The following is a 20734-nucleotide window of genomic DNA, read 5'->3' as shown; positions in this document are numbered from 1 at the left end:
GATAGAAAGAGTTTTGTAAGTTTGACGACTCATGCACAAGCTTAGCTTGTGTTTGTTAATGGCCTCACTCAACTCTCGTTCGTTACGCAAACAATATGTTATAGATTGTTACGAAATCTATAACAATAGTCATGAAAGACAATAAAAAAGGGAGCTCAGAAAGAGAGACTGACTGCAGCTTTAATAAAATTCGGAATTCACAACAGCACGAAACTAGAAAAAAAAAGTTACTGTCAGTCATTTTAAATTGTCAAAAATGTCAAAATAAATGAAGTAAATGCTTGCTTGCTGCAAAATAATATTACTATTTCTTGTAATATTTAGGAATTCCGGATAATTCCTGATGATACCGACGTCGGTTCATGTTTTACAATAATTATGATTCCTTCCTAATAAATCTATAAAAGTAGTATCTACGACAACATGGAAGTAATTCATGAATCCCTGCGAGAGCAAACACTGCAGAGTTCAGTTGAAGATCTACCCGATGAGGTTCTAGAATTCATACTTGGATTTTTACCACCATACAAAGATTTGCAGAATTGTATGACAGTATGTAGACGATGGTACAATTGCGGTCAAAGTAAGTTCCCATTTTAAAGTTTTCTAATTAGATAAATAAGTAGCTTAACTTACAAAAATTTTACCATTATGTATTTTTTCAGATGTATTGCGCAAAACATCCCTGAAACTTGTTAAAGCAGTAGGAGAATTCAATATCTTATGGAAAAATATTGCTCCAACTGACATGGTACCAACAATCACAAAAAGATTTTCACATGCAGCTTGTGTGTTGGAGAATAACATGTACATATTTGGTGGTTGTACCACAAATGCAACCTCATTCAATGATTTATGGCGATTCGACCTATCAAAAAGGAAATGGATAAGACCATTGGCTACTGGAACTTATCCTGTTCCTAAAGCTTACACTTCAATGGTTCACTATAAAGATTATTTAATAGTATTTGGGGGATGGACATATCCTTCATTGTCACAATATTACCAAAATGTTACAATGTTCAATGAAATGCATTTTTACTGTGTCAACACAAATAAATGGATATTATTCAATGCCCATAACCCCCCACCCCCAATGGCAGGACATTCTGCTTGTATAAAAGGTGATGAAATGGTTGTCTTTGGGGGTCTGGTCATGTCGCCTGTTCAAAATTTTCAAATACAATGTTCAAATGATATATGGGTGCTTGATATTCCTACTGCTACATGGAGAAAACAAGCTACAACTAAACCACGGCCATCTCCAAGATATGCCCAATCACTTATCCGCATAGATTCAGAGAGATTGTTATTACTAGGTGGAGTACAAACTTTACACAACAGATTTGTTTATAGTGATTGTTGGATGTTGACCATGAAAGGTCCAACTTGGACCTGGAAAGAACTTGCAGTGAAAAATAAGGAGTGGGCCTCTGCCAACATCTGGTGCAACCCAGCATGCAGGGTTGGTGACAAGGTTGTAAGTCTGAGTAGAAGTAGGAACGGATGGAATACAGCAAAGCCTTTGGTCACCTCTGCTGTACGATTATCTGCACTGAGTAGACCTGAGGGAGCACCAGTATCCGTTAGAGTGGAACAAAGCTTACAGAGACCCTTAGATAGAGATCAGAATATAAATGGAAGACGTGGTGTGCTGCCCAGACAAGCTTCTGTTAATACAGCAAGACAACAGGTCTCTCCAAATCCTCCTAATAATGAACCTGTAGCAGGTCCTAGTCGTGAAAATGATATCCAAAATCCCTCAACATCAAAAGAAAACAGTGATTCTGAAAATAGTAATGCAGGAGCTGGACCCAGTTCTGAATCTAAACAATCTGGAAGTGGACTAGATCTTGGAAAGAAGGATTCAACCTTACGACGAAATAAAACAAAGGTGATAAATTAAATAAATTATTTTGTTGTAACTATTCCCCTCATGTTTATGCAGTATAAGTGTGTTGTATGCAGAGGTTATTTGAATGATGTACATTAACTTACTAAATTCAAATTTTTCAGAACAAAGGGATGAAGATTGTAAGGCAATTGCAAGAAGCAAATAAATATAGGATGGCTGCATTTGCATGTGATCCAGCTGTTAATGAGTCACCCCCTGAAAATGATCTCATAAATCAAAGACAAATTGCTCACTTAGAAAATAGGAGAGAACAAGATTCACCACCACCAAACCAACATAGGCCGCCAGCAGTGAAGAAAATTAAAAGAAATACTTTGACTATGCATGTTTTAGATATTTCAACAATTCTAGATGGAAATTCACTCAATTATGTTTCATGGCTATGCCCTCGTTTAGGCGAAATGAGTGGAGCTCCAGAGGAATTAGTTATGTATTCATTGGTGAAAGGAAATGGTGAATTGATAATGTTTGGCGGTGTTCATAATGATATTAGTGTTTTGAATTATTCAGAACATCAAAATTTGTATTCTAACTCTCTACATTTTATTACACCTCCTAGAGATATAATTTAACCAACTATCATATACTGAGCTTTATTTTCTTTTCTTTAATAATATTGACATAATAACAGCTACATATTTTAAGCTATTTGACATCATGTATCTGCAAAGAATACTCTCTTTATTTTTCTCAAGCTCAAATTAGAAACCTAACTAGTATGTATCCCTAAGCACTATATTCAATTTAATTAGATGTTCATTCAAAACATCTTTACTTACACTAATATAATTACATGTATGTATATTATTACTTTTACCATAATCTAATTATGCAAAAAGTTTGTTGGAACACAATATTATTATCGAAAACAAATCAGCTATGATTCAAATTAAATTAAAAACTGTGTTCTGTGATTTATGTTGTAAATAAAGAAGAGGCTTGTGTATAGGAAAGTGTAAAATTTAAGCTTTTGTCAATAAACTGATTTATTTGTATCAATTGACATCATTGCTGTCCTTATTATTTTCAGATACAAGTCCACCAAAAACAGCAGCTGGTATTTCTTTCTTTTGCACCGGTGCCATCTCTTCATCTTCATCACTATTTTCAGAATCTTCATCAATGTCAATTTCATCAGGATTGACCACTTTTTCTGTACTTTCTTTAAGACCTTGGGTTTCTCCTCGGACGAACATAATGTTGCCCTTGCTTTGGACAGCCATTTCTGCAGCCTTGGCTTCCAGCATGCGCATGCCGTCCTTCATGCCCGGGGCGAGATCCGATACAGTTCCAGCTGCTTGAGCTGCTGAGCTCAACATCTGGGCTGACATCATGTTGACTTGAGTGTTATATGTAGCTTGTACACTTCGTTTTATTCGTAACATTTCTCTCATTGTGTCTTCATTGCCATGTCTGACTTCAAATTCCTTCCATGTATTCCAAAAATCAGCAGTGATTCTAGGATCACACATTTGACTGCAATGAGCGTAGATAGCACGAGCTCGGTCAATTTCTCCCAAACGAGTCTCCATTTCAGAAAAGCGCACGCACATTTCTCTCGCCTTATCTTCTGGTAAAGTTTCAATAGCTTTCTCGTAAATTTGGCGAGTTTTTGGCACTCCATAAATTTCAGCAGCTTTTTTGATGTAGATGTTAAACATTTCGAACATCTGCTCTGGCAACACAGCTGTTGTTGCTCTTTCATACACTGACATGGCATGTCTTGCTAAGCCATGTTCTTCCTCTAGTTTAGCATACAGCAAGTAAATGGATTTTGCAAACTCTGGTGGACAATGTTCCAAACATTGCTCAAAGAGATCTCTGGCACGCTCAAGTTTGGATCCACCATACCGTTTCAAAAATTTGGTTAAATAGGTATTCCATATATCATACACATTAGGCCACTTAAAAAGTGCAATTCCTTTCTCATATGCTCTAAAAGCTTCTTCAAAATAGTTATGTTCCTCTAAGAATAGACCATAATTTATGATTATCTGAGGAGTGGCTATTTTCAAATCAATAATATGATCATAAACTGCTTTACAAGACTTGTAAGTCCCAAAACTTTCTTCTAGGTCTGCATACATGGACCAAACTTTTAATGATTTGTATAAACGCATTTGAACTGTTTCAGTATCATCATGGTAGGCTACTTTCCTGCTTGGTAAAACAGTTGCTTTTTGCATTAACTTCAGGGCTTCTTCATAGTTCTCATGTCTTATTTCCATTTCAGCCCACTCGCACCAAACTGATGCTAAGTCATCAACTTTAGCATAGTTAACTTGTGTTGCTTTTTCAAAGATAAGTCTGGCATCTTCTATCTGGTCATTTTTTTCATAAAATTTTGCAAAGCCAACCCACAATGTATACAGTTTTCCAACAGCCAATTTAGGATCTACTGTTTGAACTGCTTCAGTATAAGTATCAATAATTTCATGGGGTTTTCCTTCATACAACTTCACTCTTTTGTGCCATTCAGCTACATTATGAGGATTTTGCCTGAGAAGTACAGAATTTAAAAGCAATAATCTTCTTTCCATGAGGTACTCAAACCTAGCCAGTCTTAATTCCAAATCAACATCATCATCTTCAGTGGGGCTAGGTTTTTTTGCCACTTCTTCCATCTTTTTGCTGAGACTGAGTTCTTCAAATTGGGCATAGGCATCAAAAACTTGAGTGAAATCTCTAACTGTGGTGACTGTTTGTATAGCTTCCTCATAAATGTCTCTAGCCCTTTCAAATAGACCACTTCTAACATAATAATCTGCTAGAGAGTTCCACAGATGACCTAATTGGTCTGTGTAACGTCTAAGACCACCTCTGATGATGGCATCCACATTAAGTGAGTGAATTTTGTCAGGATTTTTAGATATTAATTCACACAGTTCATTCCAAAGTTGATGATTTGATTTGCCATGTTTGGATTGAAAATTTTCATTGTTTACAATATGAGCTAGTTTTAAAGCAGCTTCATCTAGTTTGTTAATTGATATTAAATAATCAATATATTCCTCTGTGTCTTCAGGGCACAATTTCAAATATCTTCTAAAGACTCTAATTGCAGTCTCTGGTATGTTATGCTTCTTCAGAAAAGTTAAATACAATGGCCATATGCGATGATGTTGAGTAATAGGCAATGCTCTCAAAGCACTGTCGAAGGCTTTCCTTGTAGTTGTTATTTTACACTGATCAGTCAGAAAAGTGCAATAATCCATCCAAATTCTAGGCATTTTATGCATGAATACTAAGGATCTCTCAAAACAGTTGTTAACATCTTCATAGCATGGATCTGTAATACAGCGACCTCTAATTTGACTCCTTCTCAATTTCAGATAATTATACCATAGTTTGAATGACCCTGGTAATTCTTTTAAAGCCCTTTCATATATTATATTAATTTCATGTTTAGGAGCTCCTTTCTTGTGCTCTATGTAACGAAGCCAATGTTTTACTGAGAATGGGTTGCGAAGAATTTCTTCTTCATATGGTAAGTCTTCTTCACTCTGAAAAAAGCAAATACTTATATGAAAAAGTGAATACAATTTTAATTGCAAATCTGCAGAAGCAGACCTTCCAGTCTCCGAATTTAATTATCACTTAAAAATTTAGCAATTCACAATCTTCATGTTACGTGAGTGCTATATCAATTATTAATATTATACATATACAATGAAAGGTTAAAAAACATCTAAGATAAAATAATAAAGAGAGTTTATAGAACAACAGTAAAGTAACCTCAAACTTACAAAAAATATTCCAATTTCTTTGCCATCAAGTTGAGGCATCTTGTTTTAATTATTAGTGGTATATTAAACGTCGAAAGTTTACTACAGCCACTCAATTCATACAAAATGAAGGCCTAGCGGGCAAATAAATTAGAGAAATTAATTTTTCCGTATCAGAACGAAAATTCCAACCAAATCTGTCACCTTTAGACATATAAAACTCATACTCTCTAATCTGTGTCTGTCACTATGACAGCAACCCAGCCAAGCTAGCCAGAGACAAAATTAGTTTCTTTTTAATTTAACTTTTTTTGCTTTGGAATTATAGTTTGGACTACTACGGAAAAAGTCAACAACGATCAAGAATTCCATATTAGTCCAGTCATTATAGTAAGTTCACCTCGGAATTCGAGATACCCAGCTGTAAGTCTGTAAATACGTGTATATTGACACCCTAAAAGTTGTCTCAAAACCTACATATGGTAGGGTGTAAGCAACTATTAAATTTCAAGGTCAACGGTCACAAAAATCGGTTTTTTGCGCTTTTTTTAGAAATATCTCATTTCCTGTGGGTTTTTTGCTATTTGTATTTATTATCAATATTGTAGAATACTAAATTCTCTACAAATTTTGTTTAAAAACTTTTTTTATATGGTGAACCGTTTTCGAGATAGAGGGCGGAGAGCGCGCGGTCACTGCATCACTTCAGGTCTACTTAAGCGGTTTAGATTTTTCATACAAAAGGATTTTCCCGCTAATTCCTGTGGGAATTTCGGGAATTCCTTGTTGTAACTAAGCTTTGAGTTTACTAAGGTACCTACATGCCAAAGGATGATGGGCACAAATGTATGGAAAGTGGTACCCGCTCCAATAGCCATAACCAATATATATTTTAAAAGGCCTTTAGATGTAGGAAAATGTCTGCTATGGGGCCAGTTCTAATTCACGTTTTGAAAGTAGTAATTCCACTAAGTATTATAATGAAAGTATAACACAATCATCCATGTATACGAGTATGTATTATGACTACAATCTATTAATATAACTAAAAGAAGCATTGAAAAGGAAAGGATTATACCTACGATGAACTACCCAAGCTATTAGCCCTTTATTCGCTTTCATCATCATCATCATGATCATTTTAGCCATAGGACGTCCAGTTGAACATAGGCCTCCCCCAATGATTTCCACAATGGCCGGTTGGTGGCGGCCTGCATCCAGCCCCTTCCCGCTACCTTTATGAGGTCGTCGGTCCATCTTGTGAGTGGACTTATTGGGTCTTGTGGATTTATTCGCTTTAGCAACCCATAATAAAACCCTTAAGAAGTAATAAAACTTTAACGCCTTTATTGGTAAAAGTTGCACCCTAGTTGAACTCTGGCTTGAATTGTCATTTGGTATGGAAATGTCATTTTAATCCAGGGTTCTTCCTGGGTGTAACTTTTTATTAATAAGGGGGTAGTACCTACTTCTTTAAATAAAAATATATATTTCACAATTATCCCCATCAATAATATAATTATAGAGTTAAGGAAGGATGCTGGAGCAGTAAACCCTTCCTGCCTCGCATAACCTAAGTACCATACGATGGACACGTATGATACTTCTTCTTCTTCTTCCTCGGTCCCTCACTGATGAGGATCGCGACCACAGATAGTGTTCCTCCACAGACTGCGGTCATTATAAGCTGTGTGGACCGCACGATGCAAACTCCCGCCCACCGTCTTCCTCACCGCGTCCGACGATCTCGTCGGTGCCCTGCCCCGAGCGCGTCCCCCTTCATACTGTATGATACTTAGGTTACACAAAAAGTATCTTTATCTTCGAACGCAACCAGATCTGAGGCTGGTGGCCATAGTAAATGTTGTTCGTCTTGGTAAGACCTTTCAAATGACATTACAAACATAACTATTGGAGCCGGGTACCATTCTGCAAAAAAGTATGTATATCTTCGTACACAACCAGATCTGAGGCTGGTGGTCATAGTAAAAGTTGTTCATTTTGGTAAGACCTTTCAAACGATACTAGACACATATCTATTGGAGCCGGGTACCATTTTGCCCATTGTCCTTTCAAGCGTCTAACTTCCGTTAAGCGTTTAGATTTTTCATACAAAAGGATTTTCCCGCTAATTCCTGTTCCCGTGGGAATTCCTAAGTATACTATAACCTGCCCAGGTGTATGAAGAATAATTGTACCAAGTTTCGTTAAAATCCGTCGAGTAGTTTTTGTTTCTATAAGGAACATACAGACGGACAGAATTCTATACATGAAATATATTTTCAAAATAACTATCAGGGGGTGATTAGTGATCGATACTGATGCCAAAAATGCAATCAGTAAAATTTTTGTCTGTCTATCTGTCCGTCTGTATGTTCCTTATAGAAACAAAAACTACTCGACGGATTTTAACGAAACTTGGTACAATTATTCTTCATACACCTGGGCAGGTTATAGTTTACTTAGGAATTCCCACGGGAACAGGAATTAGCGGGAAAATCCTTTTGTATGAAAAATCTAAACGCTTAACGGAAGTTAGACGCTTGAAATTTGGCATGTAGGTACCTTAGTAAACTTAAAGCTTATTTACAACAAGTAATTACCGAAATTCCCACGGGAATTAGCGGGAAAATCCTTTTGTATGAAAAACCTAAACCGCTTAAGTTGACCTGAAGTGATGCAGTGACCGCGCGCTCTCCGCCCTCTATCTCGAAAACGGTTCACCGTATAAAAAAAAAATTTAAATAAAATTTGTAGAGAATTTAGTATTCTACAATATTGATAATAAATACAAATAGCAAAAAACCCATAGGAAATGAGATATTTCCAAAAAAAGCGCAAAAAAACGATTTTTGTGACCTTTGACCTTAAAATTTAATAGTTGCTTACACCCTACCATATGTAGGTTTTGAGACAACTTTTAGGGTGTCAATATACAAGTATTTACAGACTTACAGCTGGGTATCTCTAATTCCGAGATTCTTACCTAATTTAAGCTTAAATGACTGGACTATACAGTGTGAGTCACGTTAAAGTGTACATATGAAAATAGATGAAACTAGACCTATTTTTATCGACAAAAAAGAGGTCACAAAATTTTTGAGATTTTTTTTAAATTTTTTATAGAATTTTTTTTCTTCTAATTACTTATTGTAAAGAAAACGTAATAACTTTTAAACTAAGCGGTATATCCTGATAAAATAAAAACAATAATAATGCTAAATAAGAGGCGATACTAAAAAAATACATAAAATACACAAAAAATGCCAACAAATAATAAAAAATGATACTTTTTGAAAAAAATCTGCTTTGAAATTCGTGTTTTTTTGGTTATTTGATAAATTTCTCCAAAAAATGCCCCTATAACAGGTGGTTTTTATTACTTTGTATTATTCTCTATTGTATTATCTTTGTAAAACTAAAAATCGCATGTCTCTATCCCTATCACAACATTTACTATGATCGTTTGAACAAAGGCCTGCCACAACATTATTCTCCGCTACAGGTAGAGAGAATTTTAATTTTAACTAAAATGCTTATTTTACTTCGAAATCTTTTGTTTTTATTTGAAATCTAACTTTTCTTTATCAAAATTACAAATCTAGAGCCATTTTCAGTTTCGTTGTTAACGAAACGTTGAATGGCGCGCCCGGAGAGGCTTAGTTCAAACGATCATTGCAAACGTTGTGATAGGTATAGAGACATGCAATTTTTGGTTTTACGAAGGTAATACGATAGAGAATAATACAAAGTAATAAAAACCACCGGTTATAGGGGCATTTTTTGGAGAAATATATCAAATAACCAAAAAAACACGAATTTAAAAGCAGATTTTTTTCAAAAAGTATATTTTTTTATTATTTGTTGGCCTTTTTTGTGTATTTTATGTATTTTTTTAATATCGCCTATTATTTAGCATTATTACTGTTTTTATTTTATCAGGATATACCGCTTAGTTTAAAAGTTATTACGTTTTCTTTACAATAAGTAATTGGAAGAAAAAAAATTCTATAAAAAATTTAAAAAAAATCTCAAAAATTTTTTGACCTCTTTTTTGTCTATAAAAATAGGTCTAGTTTCATCTATTTTCATATGTACACTTTAACGTGACTCACACTGTATATGCGGGTGTGACGTGTCGCATGCATGCAATGAAGTGTGAGAGTATAGCCTGACCAGGAACATAAAAACCCTGGCATAGAGGCGCGTCAATTGCATTTGATAGTGCAACACTGAGTACAGTCGTACCTGTGTTAAATTAATAGGCTAACTTTATGTATCAGGATTCAGGATTACGTCCTAATTAATTGATATTTTCATAAATTAACGAATAAAGATTATATAGGTAATCTGGTTTAAATAAATTAAATGAAACCACCAATCGAGCTAGTATGATTTATTTTATTATTCATCAATAATCAAATTCAGAACTTGAATATTCAACTGCAATGTCTGCTCATGAACGCTTCAAACTCGGTACTTCTTTCCCAATTCCATAAAATTCAACACTTAGAAAGTGACAAAAAACTTTAAAATAGGTATTTGAAACAAACCACAGCTAATTTTCATAGTGGACTGTACTATACGATAAACATGTCAGTCAATTTGACAACCTTTGTCGGAAACATTATTCAATGAAAATATTGTCCGAACCCTTAGTATTTCTCTTCGATAAATACTTTAACACATTGTGAACCACTTTTCTTTCACGACTGTAAAAAGATTTTAGCAATTTAATTCACAAAATCAATTGCGCACATTTAAAATAAAGTTTGTTTACACTTTGACAGCAATAGACTGACATGCAAGGTGACATGTCAATGAAGTTTTCAGTTACTGTTGCCATTAAAAGAAATTAGTACCATTAGTTTTCCGCAACATGGCGAGGGTTTTTATGTTCCTGGTCAGGCTATAAGTTTTTATTTAACCGGGTTTCTATCACTTCTTTCCCTACATAATCAACAAAAACATGCCATGTCAACATTCAGCCGGGTCTCCAGCAGCGCGTGATTTGCGCTAGACAATCTTTAAAAACATACACTCAACGGCTTAAAAACCAAAATCTTCCGTCCGTATCGACAGTGATCCATAGTATCGGCATCGGATATACCTACGCACAAGATTTTATATACTCTTTGACAACATCTATTTTAAAATTTTATTAGTCTGTGACCTGTGTTCTTTGTTATCTGTGGTTAACAATGGCGGACTTTGTGCCGGTGACAAAATTTTATTTTTGTGATCGATTTCAGTTTTAATTGTGAGACAAATGTTTTTCCTCTATAATGTCAAAACAAGGAAAAAGAAAAATCACCGTGGAATTACCGAAAACCAAGGACCTATCGAATAGACCCAGCGTTTTTGAGCGTCTCGGTACTAAGAAAACTGCGAGTGTGAAAAAAACAACTGAACATTGTAGACAGTGGGCTCAGCATGGTAATTGCGCTTACGGTAAAAGTTGTAAATTTGCAGCCACACATACATTGATTAGCCCATCAAAGCAGCGTGCGGCCAATAAGGACAGTGAACAAAAGCGTTTGGTGAAAGACGATGGCAAGAATAGACTGCATTCTACCGTGGTAGTGCGTTCGGGCCGTAGTCCAGACGGCGAAATTGACAACTGGGACCAAAATGACTTAGAATACGCCGATACTGACGTCCTCGAAAAAAGGAGACAGCAGTTGCAACGAGAATTGGAATTGCAAATGAAAATGGATTGTAGTAAAGACATGCGTAAAGACAAAAAGAAAGTTGTTTCAAGTACTTCATCGTCACGGAGTTCTAGCTCCTCCAGCATATCATCCTCGTCATCAGATGGCAGCACGTCATCATCTTCATCTGGCAGGTACGATTATGGACTGAAGTAAATTGCTTCTATAATCTGCTGTCTGTTGTAGTTTTACTTACTTGATTAAAAAGCTAAGATACAACTTAAAACTGAAAAACAACACTTAGAACTTTATTGTAAAGGTCAGAGTGTAGGATATTAAACAGGACAAAAGATTTCTGTTCTGATTTTATGATAGAGAAAGTTATACATGGTGACCAACATTTCATGTTGATGACACTTCCTAAGATATTAAGTACCTATCTATTAAAAACTTGAATGACTGATTTTGCTAAGGCGAATGTTCAAGGTTCAACCTAGATCATGCATGTTTATGGTGAATAAAATACTGAGTGTAGGTTAGGATCTACAAGGATCTACTTGCTCATATAAACAGTTTTTTACTTGTATTTCAATAATGATTATGAGACTGAGATGGGGAACTCTTCCTTGAAGTGTGAGACAATGTTAGCTCCCCCTTAAAACAACATTTATCAAAACTTAAAATAGAGCATAGTGATTAGATTAATTTGAATATTGATACCAATCATAGATTTGAGATTAGTTTGAATTGTCATGCTCTAGTGATTTTTACAATATGGACCTAAAACTGAAATCATTTTAAAAACAACAAGTAAAAGGTCAGTTTCTTTATACCACTTTCATTGAAAGTTACAAAAATCAACCAAATATCACTGCCCTGTAAGTTTAAGAGTTTACAAGCTACTGGCTTGAGTGAGACCTCAAGGGTTATACAATACATACAAACCAAAAAATCAACGAGGCTCCAGGCAAAAAAAAAATTAAACTATAAGAATACAGGCAATAAGTGGAGCCTGTGAGCAAGGTTCCTGCTGTGGGAACTGCAGTTTCTGCCACTTTTGAAGGCAGTTTTTGAACTTTCTTTACAAACTTCTTTTCTTTTATATTTATTTTATTTTTATACAGTGTTAGGTAAATAGGTTTATGAGCCGATACTAGCCCATGTTAACATAATTATGCATATAAATGGTATGGTTTACCCTTTTTTTACTATTTTTCTATATTTCCAGGGAGGCTAGAAGGAAAGGTAAGAAAGGCAAATTAAAAAGGAATTCAAGTTCTTCTTCAGAAGGTGATGTTCCATCTAAAAAGAAATTCATTAAAACAGATCCAAAAAGAGATAAAAGTGAAAAGAAAGGCACTCCAAAAAAGGATGACAGGTTAAAGAAAAGTGAAATACCTAAGAAAAAGCCTGCTACTAAGCCAGCCCTTGGTAAGAAATCATTGTCACCAGGTAAGAAATCTGGAGGTACACCACCAATAACGTCAAAGAGTTTATCAAAAAATACCGCGAAACACGGAAAATCGCCTCAAAGAAGAGAAAGAAATCGCAGTGTTTCGCCTAGAGACAGAGATAAGGAGCGGGATCGTAGTAATAAAGATAAAGACAGAGAAAAAGAACGCGATAAAGATAGGGATCGTGCCAGAGGCCGTAGTAGGTCTCCAAGAAAAGGACGATCTCGATCACCGCGTCCACACCCAAAAGATCTCCGAAAAAAAGAAAGCTCTGAACGTAGTCGACCTGTTTCGCCAAAAAAACAAGTAAGACGCGATGGGAGTTCAGAGCGTCATAGGAAGCGATCAGCAAGCAGAGATCGCGATCGGGGTCGAGACCATAAAGATCGTTCGCTTGAACGAAGAAAAGATAAACATGACGATAAAGATAGGCATGATAGAAAAGATAGAGGCCGTGACCGTAACAAGGAGAGTAAAAGAGATGATAAGCGACGCGGTCGTGATCGAGGCTTGGGTAACAGAGGTGGTGCTGACAAGGGTTTAGAAAAACCGAATAAGCCCATGGAGAGGCTTCTTCCTCGACCTGAAGAACGTCTTGCTGCACTTGCCGCTATTTCTAACCGTGTTCTCGAACCAGATAAGAGTTCAACTAATTCTAAAGACAGGCAAGACGCTCATTCCGAACGAGGAGGTCGTAAGCAGGATAGGATTGACAGAGATCGTTCATCAAAGAGAGATAGAATTGAAAGTGTTGACAGGGAACAAGGCGATTATGAAATGGGTATAGATCGTCAATATGATAATGACCGTAGCATGGAACACTACGACAGAGTGGATGACCGCTATGAAGGTGGTCCTAGGGAAGATGACAGATCTCCAGGATATGGAATACAAGGCAGAGATAGGCACTATGATGCAGCCTACGACATGCCTGGGCCTGCTAGAGGTTATCCAGACGATGACGACCGAATGTATGGAGATCATATTGGCGACCATCGTGGTGTAGATATCGGTAGTTTACATAAACCATTTATTATTTTGTTTATCCTACATTATATCTGAATTAATTTGAAAACTTAATTCTAATAACACGTTTTTTAAAGGTTACGACGATAGGCGTCCACATCGTGACCACTCATGGGAAGGTCGCTCAGGCTCTATGGACCGTGAACGGGGTTACATGCATCCTCATAAAGATTGGGACAATGATGACTACAGATCTGCAGATTGGGGGCGCGAGCGACACTGGCCGATGCATGAACCTCAGGTATCTATATTTTAGCTGACAAAAAATAATTTATTGAATAAAAGTATCATGTCGCAAACATTAATATTTGAGTCTTGTACAGATAATTACTTGATAATATTCTGTCCTAGGTCAGTTATTACTACTATTTGTACCGGAATGAACCAATTGACTATCGTAAAAGAAAATATACCAATTCCTGTTTCATTTTATCCCACCTATTCCTTGGCTGTCCTTATCCTCATTTTGGTATGTGTATAAGTTATTCAGTGTTTTATAATTAAGCTTACTTTGGTGTTTAGTTATTTATTATTTTACCTTTAAATTCAGATGAGCGAGTGGGGTGATAAGGATGCAGAAATGGAAGGCTGGCATCATCGAGGTCACCCGCCAGGTCCTCATCGTAACCGCATGCATGGTCAGTATTTGTATTTATCCATTTTTATATCAATTAAAATTTTACATTTTACTTGAGTAATTTAATTTAACGATGTGTTTTAGAAGATTACGGCCGAGGTATGAGGATGGATGTTGGAAGAGGTGACGGCAACAAACGTCGTATGCCTAGAAACGATCCTGATCCACCTTCCAAAAATACCCCTCCCCCTGCTCAATCGGCGACTGTCACTTCAAGGCCTGAAGCTGATGTTGATGACAAGCCGATCCCTGATGATCTCAGTGAAATCAGTGATGACCCGGATGACATTCTAAATAGAGAAGATGTAAGTCGCACTTGTATCGATGTAAGGCACAAGGGAAAATACTAAGATAAGTACATAAACAATTCCAATTTTTTTTAGATGGCAGACCAAACTATGGATGAAGACAGTCAAACTGCATTGCCAGATGAAGGTACCTCGAAGGTGGAAGGCTCTGAAAAAGACTCGACTCAGGTATGATATCTAATTAACAAATAATATCTTGTACATACGAGTTTTGTTATTTCGAATTTAAATAAAACATATTATGTTTAGGACACAAGTGGCGCTGGCGAAGAAAAAGAATCTCAAGAAGCTAAAGACGAGGAAGATGTTGCTAATTTGGACTTTGAGGAGATATCTGATGGAGAATTGGAGGAAGAAAGAACCAGAGGTATTATGTTTTACCAATTTTATCAGCTTAAAGAAAATGAATGTATATTTTTGTTTAGGATTTCGAATGTACAATAAATATTGTTTTTTCAGCTGGATTAGGCGATGCTCTAGGAGTAGATTGGGCAAGTTTGGTGGCGGACGTGCGTCGTCGCGAACAGACTGCTCCCACTGGAGGAGCGCGTGACCGCTGGAAACCAGAACGCGTTCTTACACGGCTGGGACTCTCCATAGATATGGCTGGCAAAGAAACTGTCCAAAACATATTAAAAAAGAATGCAGAGACGATGCAAGCTGAGAAAAAACCGCCTGTGGAAAAACAAGATAATGCTGAACTGAGTGACTCAGTAGAACAAAATGGCCAACATGATGAGGGAAGAGAGGAGCCAGAAGCTTCAACCATTGATATAGATTCGTTACACCCAGTAGCTGCAATTCAGGTAATTGTAGTTATGTTTTTATTTGCCGGCCGGTTAGTTTTTGCGTAGCACGCCTATGAATTCCATCAGGGGCACCCAAAGTTATAGTCTCTCTATTTTTTTTTACGCTTTAAGTTTATGCATTTTAAATTGAGAGTCAAACAATTTTGTTCCAGGTTGCGATTCAGAAAAGAAAACGCCAACGGGCTGTCTTGTTTGGAACAGGCTGTGAAATTACGCGCGGTTTGAGTGCAAGGCGGGACTTGGCTTTACGGAGGTACTTGTGTCACTTGCCAGTCGCCGAACGCACAGGTCAATCCCGTGTGGCACCCCAGCCTGCCTTGTTCCATGCTGCGCGAGCCTTACTGATGCAGGCTCCTGTCACCGGCTGACGAAAGCTTTAAATCCAGTAATCTGGACAACTCACAATGTACACTTTCAGTGCAATAAACACTTATGCTGAATATTTCAAATTTTGTGTGATGTGAGCATGTATACTGTGATGTGAATTCACGAACCAATGCGTATTTGTGATTGAACTCTGAAGTGTTCTGAGAGTTTATATGAAATGTCTGGATTATGTTTGCAGCAAAAAATGATGTGTAGTGCAATTTAAAATAGAACACTAGCGGAAATGATGAAATGAATTGTGTGTGGTGATTTATCATAGCAGTAAGTTACTATTGTTATCGTGAATAGTTATAATATAATGTTAGTTATTGACTAGTATTATCTTTTTCTTGTTCTATATCCAAAGCAAATGTCACTTAATCCGGTTTTCAGTTTTGGTTTGGTTGCTATTAGGTAAATGCTCATAGTTTTCAAATGTCTTAAAATAATATAGCTACATAGTTATTAATATCCCTATGTTTGTTCCATTATAGTCAAGCTAGGTAATTATGATTTAATAGATGTCCGTACATAATGATATGTATAAACAAACCTTTATTTAAAATAAATGTTATTTTACATCTTCTAAATATTGTTTAATTGAATATTTTGTTATGCATCATTTCCACTAAGTAAAAATGAGACATCTGAATCTGCAGGAAAGTCTGTCTTCTTGCCACCCCTAAAAAAGTAATAAAAATTTTAATTTTTGATAGGAGCAACCTGATAAAGATATTAAAAACGATACCTTTTCAGGTAACAGAGAAAAAAATTGTATGTTTTATCCAATGTTATTGGCCATACATGCGCGCTCTATGATATTGTAGTAGTTTCATGATATATTTTTTTCCATTATCAACTATTATTATATTTTTTGGTTTAAATATTTTCGAATTCTATTGGCGTGTATTACATAAAACTTACTTTTCAAAGAGCACGGCACCCGCTACTCCTTTTATAACCAAGGTGTCACCATTTACTTTGAGCATAGAACCTTCCTTCAAGCCTAGAACTGGCGATGCATGAGGCATTTCCAAGTATTCACTTATTCTTTGGTCTCTTGTCTCACCTTTGTGTGTATCATTTTCAACTTTATCCAAGTAATGAGGGTTAATGTTGAAAGGTACTATCTTGATGGCATCAAACGATGGAGGATAGGTTATTGGCATATCATTGGTTGTATGAATACTTTTTGTAGCAACATTTGTTCCAGCACTGCTTCCCATGTACAATAATTTGCCTTCATTTACTTTATTTCTGATGAGATCAACAAGGTTGTTTTCATATAACCTTTTCAACAATAAGAATGTGTTGCCTCCACCTACAAATATTGCTTTGTTGCTGTTAACTGCATTGATGGGATTGTCATATGTATGAATGCCAGATACCTCAAAGCCCCATGGGTCAATAACTTCTTTTATTTTATCTGTGTATTTATCAAAGTCGTTTTGAGCATATGGTACAAATAGTAGTTTCTTGACTCCATTCCTGAAATTTTTATTTTTGGTAGAAAAAATATTGAAATTATAAGATATGGATTGCATGAATGTAGGATGCTGTTTTATTCAGGCTTTAGAAAATATAAGGATGGATTGATTTAAGCAATGTAATAGATTAGGTTGGTTTGTTGGGTAAAACAAAATGCACAATATTAGACCACTGACTGGGTTGTGAACTAATTTTCATAAGTAAAAGTGATTAAGATGGTACCTAATTTGTTTTGTAATAATAAACATACCTTTCCAAAAACGAACATATCTCTTGTTTCGCAAATTCTAACATGGAATATCCATGGCAGTTAGAAGATGATAACAACAAAGCTTGACGGCCGGATTGCATGATCTAAAGTTGAATCTTGCCAGCAGGTTGAGACTTTGTCTGGGCTTAAAACTGTATAGAATAAAGCGGCGAACTATTACTATCGTTAGCAATAGATATATTTATTGGTACTGATAAGAGATAAAATTAGATAGCAAGTTAGCAACTGTCCGGCGTGGCCTTGAAACTTTTCTGGGAGGGTAAACAACTTTCAAACAATTCTAATACGCTTACAAAAGCTTCATAAATACTTACATAGTAGGTAAGTAAGTAGACAGGTACTTTAATAATATCTTCCGTCTTATTTATGATGTATGTCTGCTGCTCACATAACAAACAAACGAATTTGTAAAAATAACAAATGAAAAGAAAGACAAAATCTACAAAAATGTAAAAACAACTGACTGACATTTTCTTTTTTTTTGGTTCGATTCTTTTGCAGGAAAGGGGCAAAGGCATTATGCCATACAGCCAAGTCTTCAGGTTTTATTTTTATAGTAAGTACTAATGGCACAGAATAAGTAATAGTACAGGTACAGAAGGATTACTCCGCAAGACGATTTAAATAAATGCGAGTCTTGCTACGACGCGATACAGTGGAATTCAGCTCGCACAGCACTACGTACCTACAATTTTATTCACCTACAGGTTTTGTCTCTTTCTATCGCGTGCCTCTGAACTCTTCTTACGCTGTTAGGGTTGCTGTCTAGTAGTGACTAGTAAAAAAATAATTGATACTTATTTGTAATGAGGTACGTATGTAGGTAAGTACGCATTCATTATGGAAAACCTTGGGAGAGGCCTTTGTCCAGCAGTGGACGTCATTAATTGGCTGAAACGAACGAACGCATTCTGAGCAGTAGTCATGGTAGGTTAAGTTCCTATACTATCCTAAGAATTATTGATTACCTACATGGCCAACATACCTTTCAGCATCTTTTTGTAAGCAAAAAAAAAGATAAATCCGGTAGATTTCTTTTCGAATTTAAACACCCGAACGCCGCACAATAATATTTCTTTCTCTTTATGTCCATTTTTAAATAATACTTCGATCATAGAATTAGGTACTACAGCGCACGCCAGCGTCCTGACGGGCGCGCGCGTGACACTCGACTGATATAATACCCGCCGGCGGGGCGCTTCGCTGTAGGTAATTATCGGATGTACCGCGCGGAGTGAGCCAGGCCTGCTAATGGCCTTAAACTTAATTAAAATAATAAATGAATGATGATATTGATCATAGATGATATCCCTCCCTTTCCCGTGAGTTTTAGTGAAGATGTGGTTGGTATTTTACAAGACTTCCTAACTTCTGAGAAAATTTAAAAACTGATTCGATTCAGAGGTGACTCGGGAAGTCGGGAGTGCCTTACTTTATCGCTTTAGGTATTTAATTTGCAATGGTGGCCCTTATTATTTTACTTATTTAAAACAAATACCTACCCTTCAAAAAGTAGTAGGGTTAGGCCACAAAAAAAAAAATCAGGCGCACGTATTAAAAATTATGTATTACTTACATAATAATTAATAATACATACTTTTGGCACACTTATCAAATTTTATTATTATTCAACAGTAAAATACACTTTCAATAAAATAATATGATTATTTCTGAATCTAATAAATATAGAGTCCGTTGCTTACGTAAGTAGTAGTAAATACATATTTTATTAAAATAATAAAAAAAATCATATAAAATTGCGGGTAAACATGTATCAAACGTCAGCGAGGATGAAGAATCTCTCTTCGTGAGGTTTGTCACAGCCTGGGCCGAGGTATCGGTGTCTCAGTTCGAGGTCTGGTGGGGCAGATATGTCGCCTTGGAGTATATGGAAGGCTTGCTCTATAGTACTCTCGATTTCAGCTTTCAGTTCCTGAAAATAGCATAAAACACATCTTAGTATTTAGTTTTAATACTCTAGTACAGCCTAAGTATGGTTAACATAGCGTGCAGGTGGTAGAGCCTGAGCCGTAGCTGGGTAGTAAAGGCACTGCAGCACTGGTGCAAAAAAAATGGGACCCAAACTTTTTAAATATTGACTTTCTGTGAATCCCCTTACTTTTTTCTTTTTTACGAGTTAATAAAGACGTTCGTTCGTTTCAGCCAAATGACGTCCAATCCAATGCTGGACAAAGGCCTCCCCCAAGGTTTTCCACAATGAACGGTCCTGCGCTGCCTGCTTCCAGGCTCCTCCCGCGACCTTTACTAGATCGTCGGTCCACCTAGTAGGAGGCAGGTGGTAGAGCAGCAGGCCGCGCGTTGGTCGATCGGGCATGACGTATGAGTGTGTTATGTGTTCTTTTAGGGTAGTATAAGAAGGTCTGGTACTTCATACTGCTCGGGCGAGCGCCGGGCGCGCTCGGCTAGCGCGGCGTGCAGGTGGTAGAGCAGCAGGCCGCGCGTTGGTCGATCAGGCATGACGTATGAGTGTGTTATGTGTTCTTTTAGGGTAGTATAAGAAGGTCTGGTACCTCATACAGCTCGGGCGAGCGCCGGGCGCGCTCGGCTAGCGCGGCGTGCAGGTGGTAGAGCAGCAGGCAGGGCCGGATTAACCATCTCGGGGCCCCTAGGCACAGCTCGTTTCGGGCCCCCCTTTTTTTGTCGCGGAGGAAATGCTTTGCGCACCGTCACCACTGCCGGGGGACAGGGTGGTGTGTGGGACTCCCGACGCCCTAAAAAGAGCGCTGCTCCGTCCTGAAAAGAACGGGGTATACCCACTAAAACCTCCGCGGCGTTCCGTCATCGCCCAAGTGGGGGTGTCGCGAGTATCCGGCCGTAGCCTTAGACTTCAGCGACACCACCGGTGACAGCTCGCCTACACGGTGGACCCTACACGCCCCCCTTGTGGGGGTCCGACGGGAATGGCCCGACGCCAAGCCGTTCCCGTCAGATGGAGGTGACAAGGGTGCCCCCGCACCCCCAGCCTGCTAGCCGCCACCTAGGGGCAGAGTAGAACGGTCGTACAACCGCCTCCGCAGGCGGAGAAGGGGGTGGAGACCCTTCTCCGCCTGCGGAGTGATGAAG

General features: G+C 37.3%; 4 protein-coding genes and 1 long non-coding RNA gene across 6 annotated transcripts; 2 read left to right on the top strand and 3 right to left on the bottom strand.

Moving 5' to 3' along the window:
* Window positions 1–251: 251 nt before the first annotated feature.
* LOC135087686 (F-box only protein 42) lies at window positions 252–2910 on the top strand. Its single transcript, XM_063982433.1, has 3 exons — window positions 252–583; window positions 666–1894; window positions 2017–2910. The coding sequence occupies exons 1-3, from the start codon at window positions 424–426 to the stop codon at window positions 2485–2487; spliced, it is 1860 nt and encodes a 619-aa protein (XP_063838503.1). The 5' UTR covers window positions 252–423; the 3' UTR covers window positions 2488–2910.
* LOC135087685 (pre-mRNA-splicing factor syf1 homolog) lies at window positions 2905–5838 on the bottom strand. The gene is made up of 2 exons (XM_063982432.1): window positions 5662–5838; window positions 2905–5418 (listed from the first exon to the last, which is right to left on the bottom strand). Exons 1-2 carry the CDS (start codon window positions 5698–5700, stop codon window positions 2911–2913), a joined length of 2547 nt encoding a protein of 848 aa, XP_063838502.1. The 5' UTR covers window positions 5701–5838; the 3' UTR covers window positions 2905–2910.
* A 4981-nt stretch (window positions 5839–10819) lies between these two features.
* Window positions 10820–16481, top strand: LOC135087683 (zinc finger CCCH domain-containing protein 13-like). Of its 2 annotated transcripts, none has more exons than XM_063982430.1 (9): window positions 10820–11485; window positions 12520–13757; window positions 13849–14012; window positions 14322–14409; window positions 14496–14713; window positions 14792–14884; window positions 14966–15083; window positions 15176–15522; window positions 15678–16481. In XM_063982430.1, exons 1-9 carry the CDS (start codon window positions 10926–10928, stop codon window positions 15891–15893), a joined length of 3042 nt encoding a protein of 1013 aa, XP_063838500.1. In that variant the 5' UTR covers window positions 10820–10925; the 3' UTR covers window positions 15894–16481. The 2 variants fall into 2 exon arrangements, with proteins under 2 accessions (XP_063838500.1, XP_063838498.1); XM_063982428.1 differs by having other exon boundaries at window positions 14493–14713.
* Window positions 16420–18118, bottom strand: LOC135087684 (probable alpha-aspartyl dipeptidase). Its single transcript, XM_063982431.1, has 4 exons — window positions 17965–18118; window positions 17630–17781; window positions 16816–17379; window positions 16420–16573 (listed from the first exon to the last, which is right to left on the bottom strand). Exons 2-4 carry the CDS (start codon window positions 17728–17730, stop codon window positions 16504–16506), a joined length of 735 nt encoding a protein of 244 aa, XP_063838501.1. The 5' UTR covers window positions 17731–17781; window positions 17965–18118; the 3' UTR covers window positions 16420–16503.
* Window positions 18119–19295: 1177 nt separating this feature from the next.
* On the bottom strand, window positions 19296–20257 carry LOC135088252 (uncharacterized). Its single transcript, XR_010260982.1, has 2 exons — window positions 20182–20257; window positions 19296–19583 (listed from the first exon to the last, which is right to left on the bottom strand). It is a non-coding gene; the product is annotated as an uncharacterized LOC135088252 (long non-coding RNA).
* Between the last annotated feature and the right edge of the window lie 477 nt (window positions 20258–20734).

Source organism: Ostrinia nubilalis, chromosome 3, assembly GCF_963855985.1.
Source record: "Ostrinia nubilalis chromosome 3, ilOstNubi1.1, whole genome shotgun sequence".
Classification (NCBI taxonomy): Eukaryota; Metazoa; Arthropoda; class Insecta; order Lepidoptera; family Crambidae; genus Ostrinia; species Ostrinia nubilalis.
Note: the sequence above shows the minus strand (reverse complement) of the source record. Positions and strands in the feature narration are given on the sequence as shown.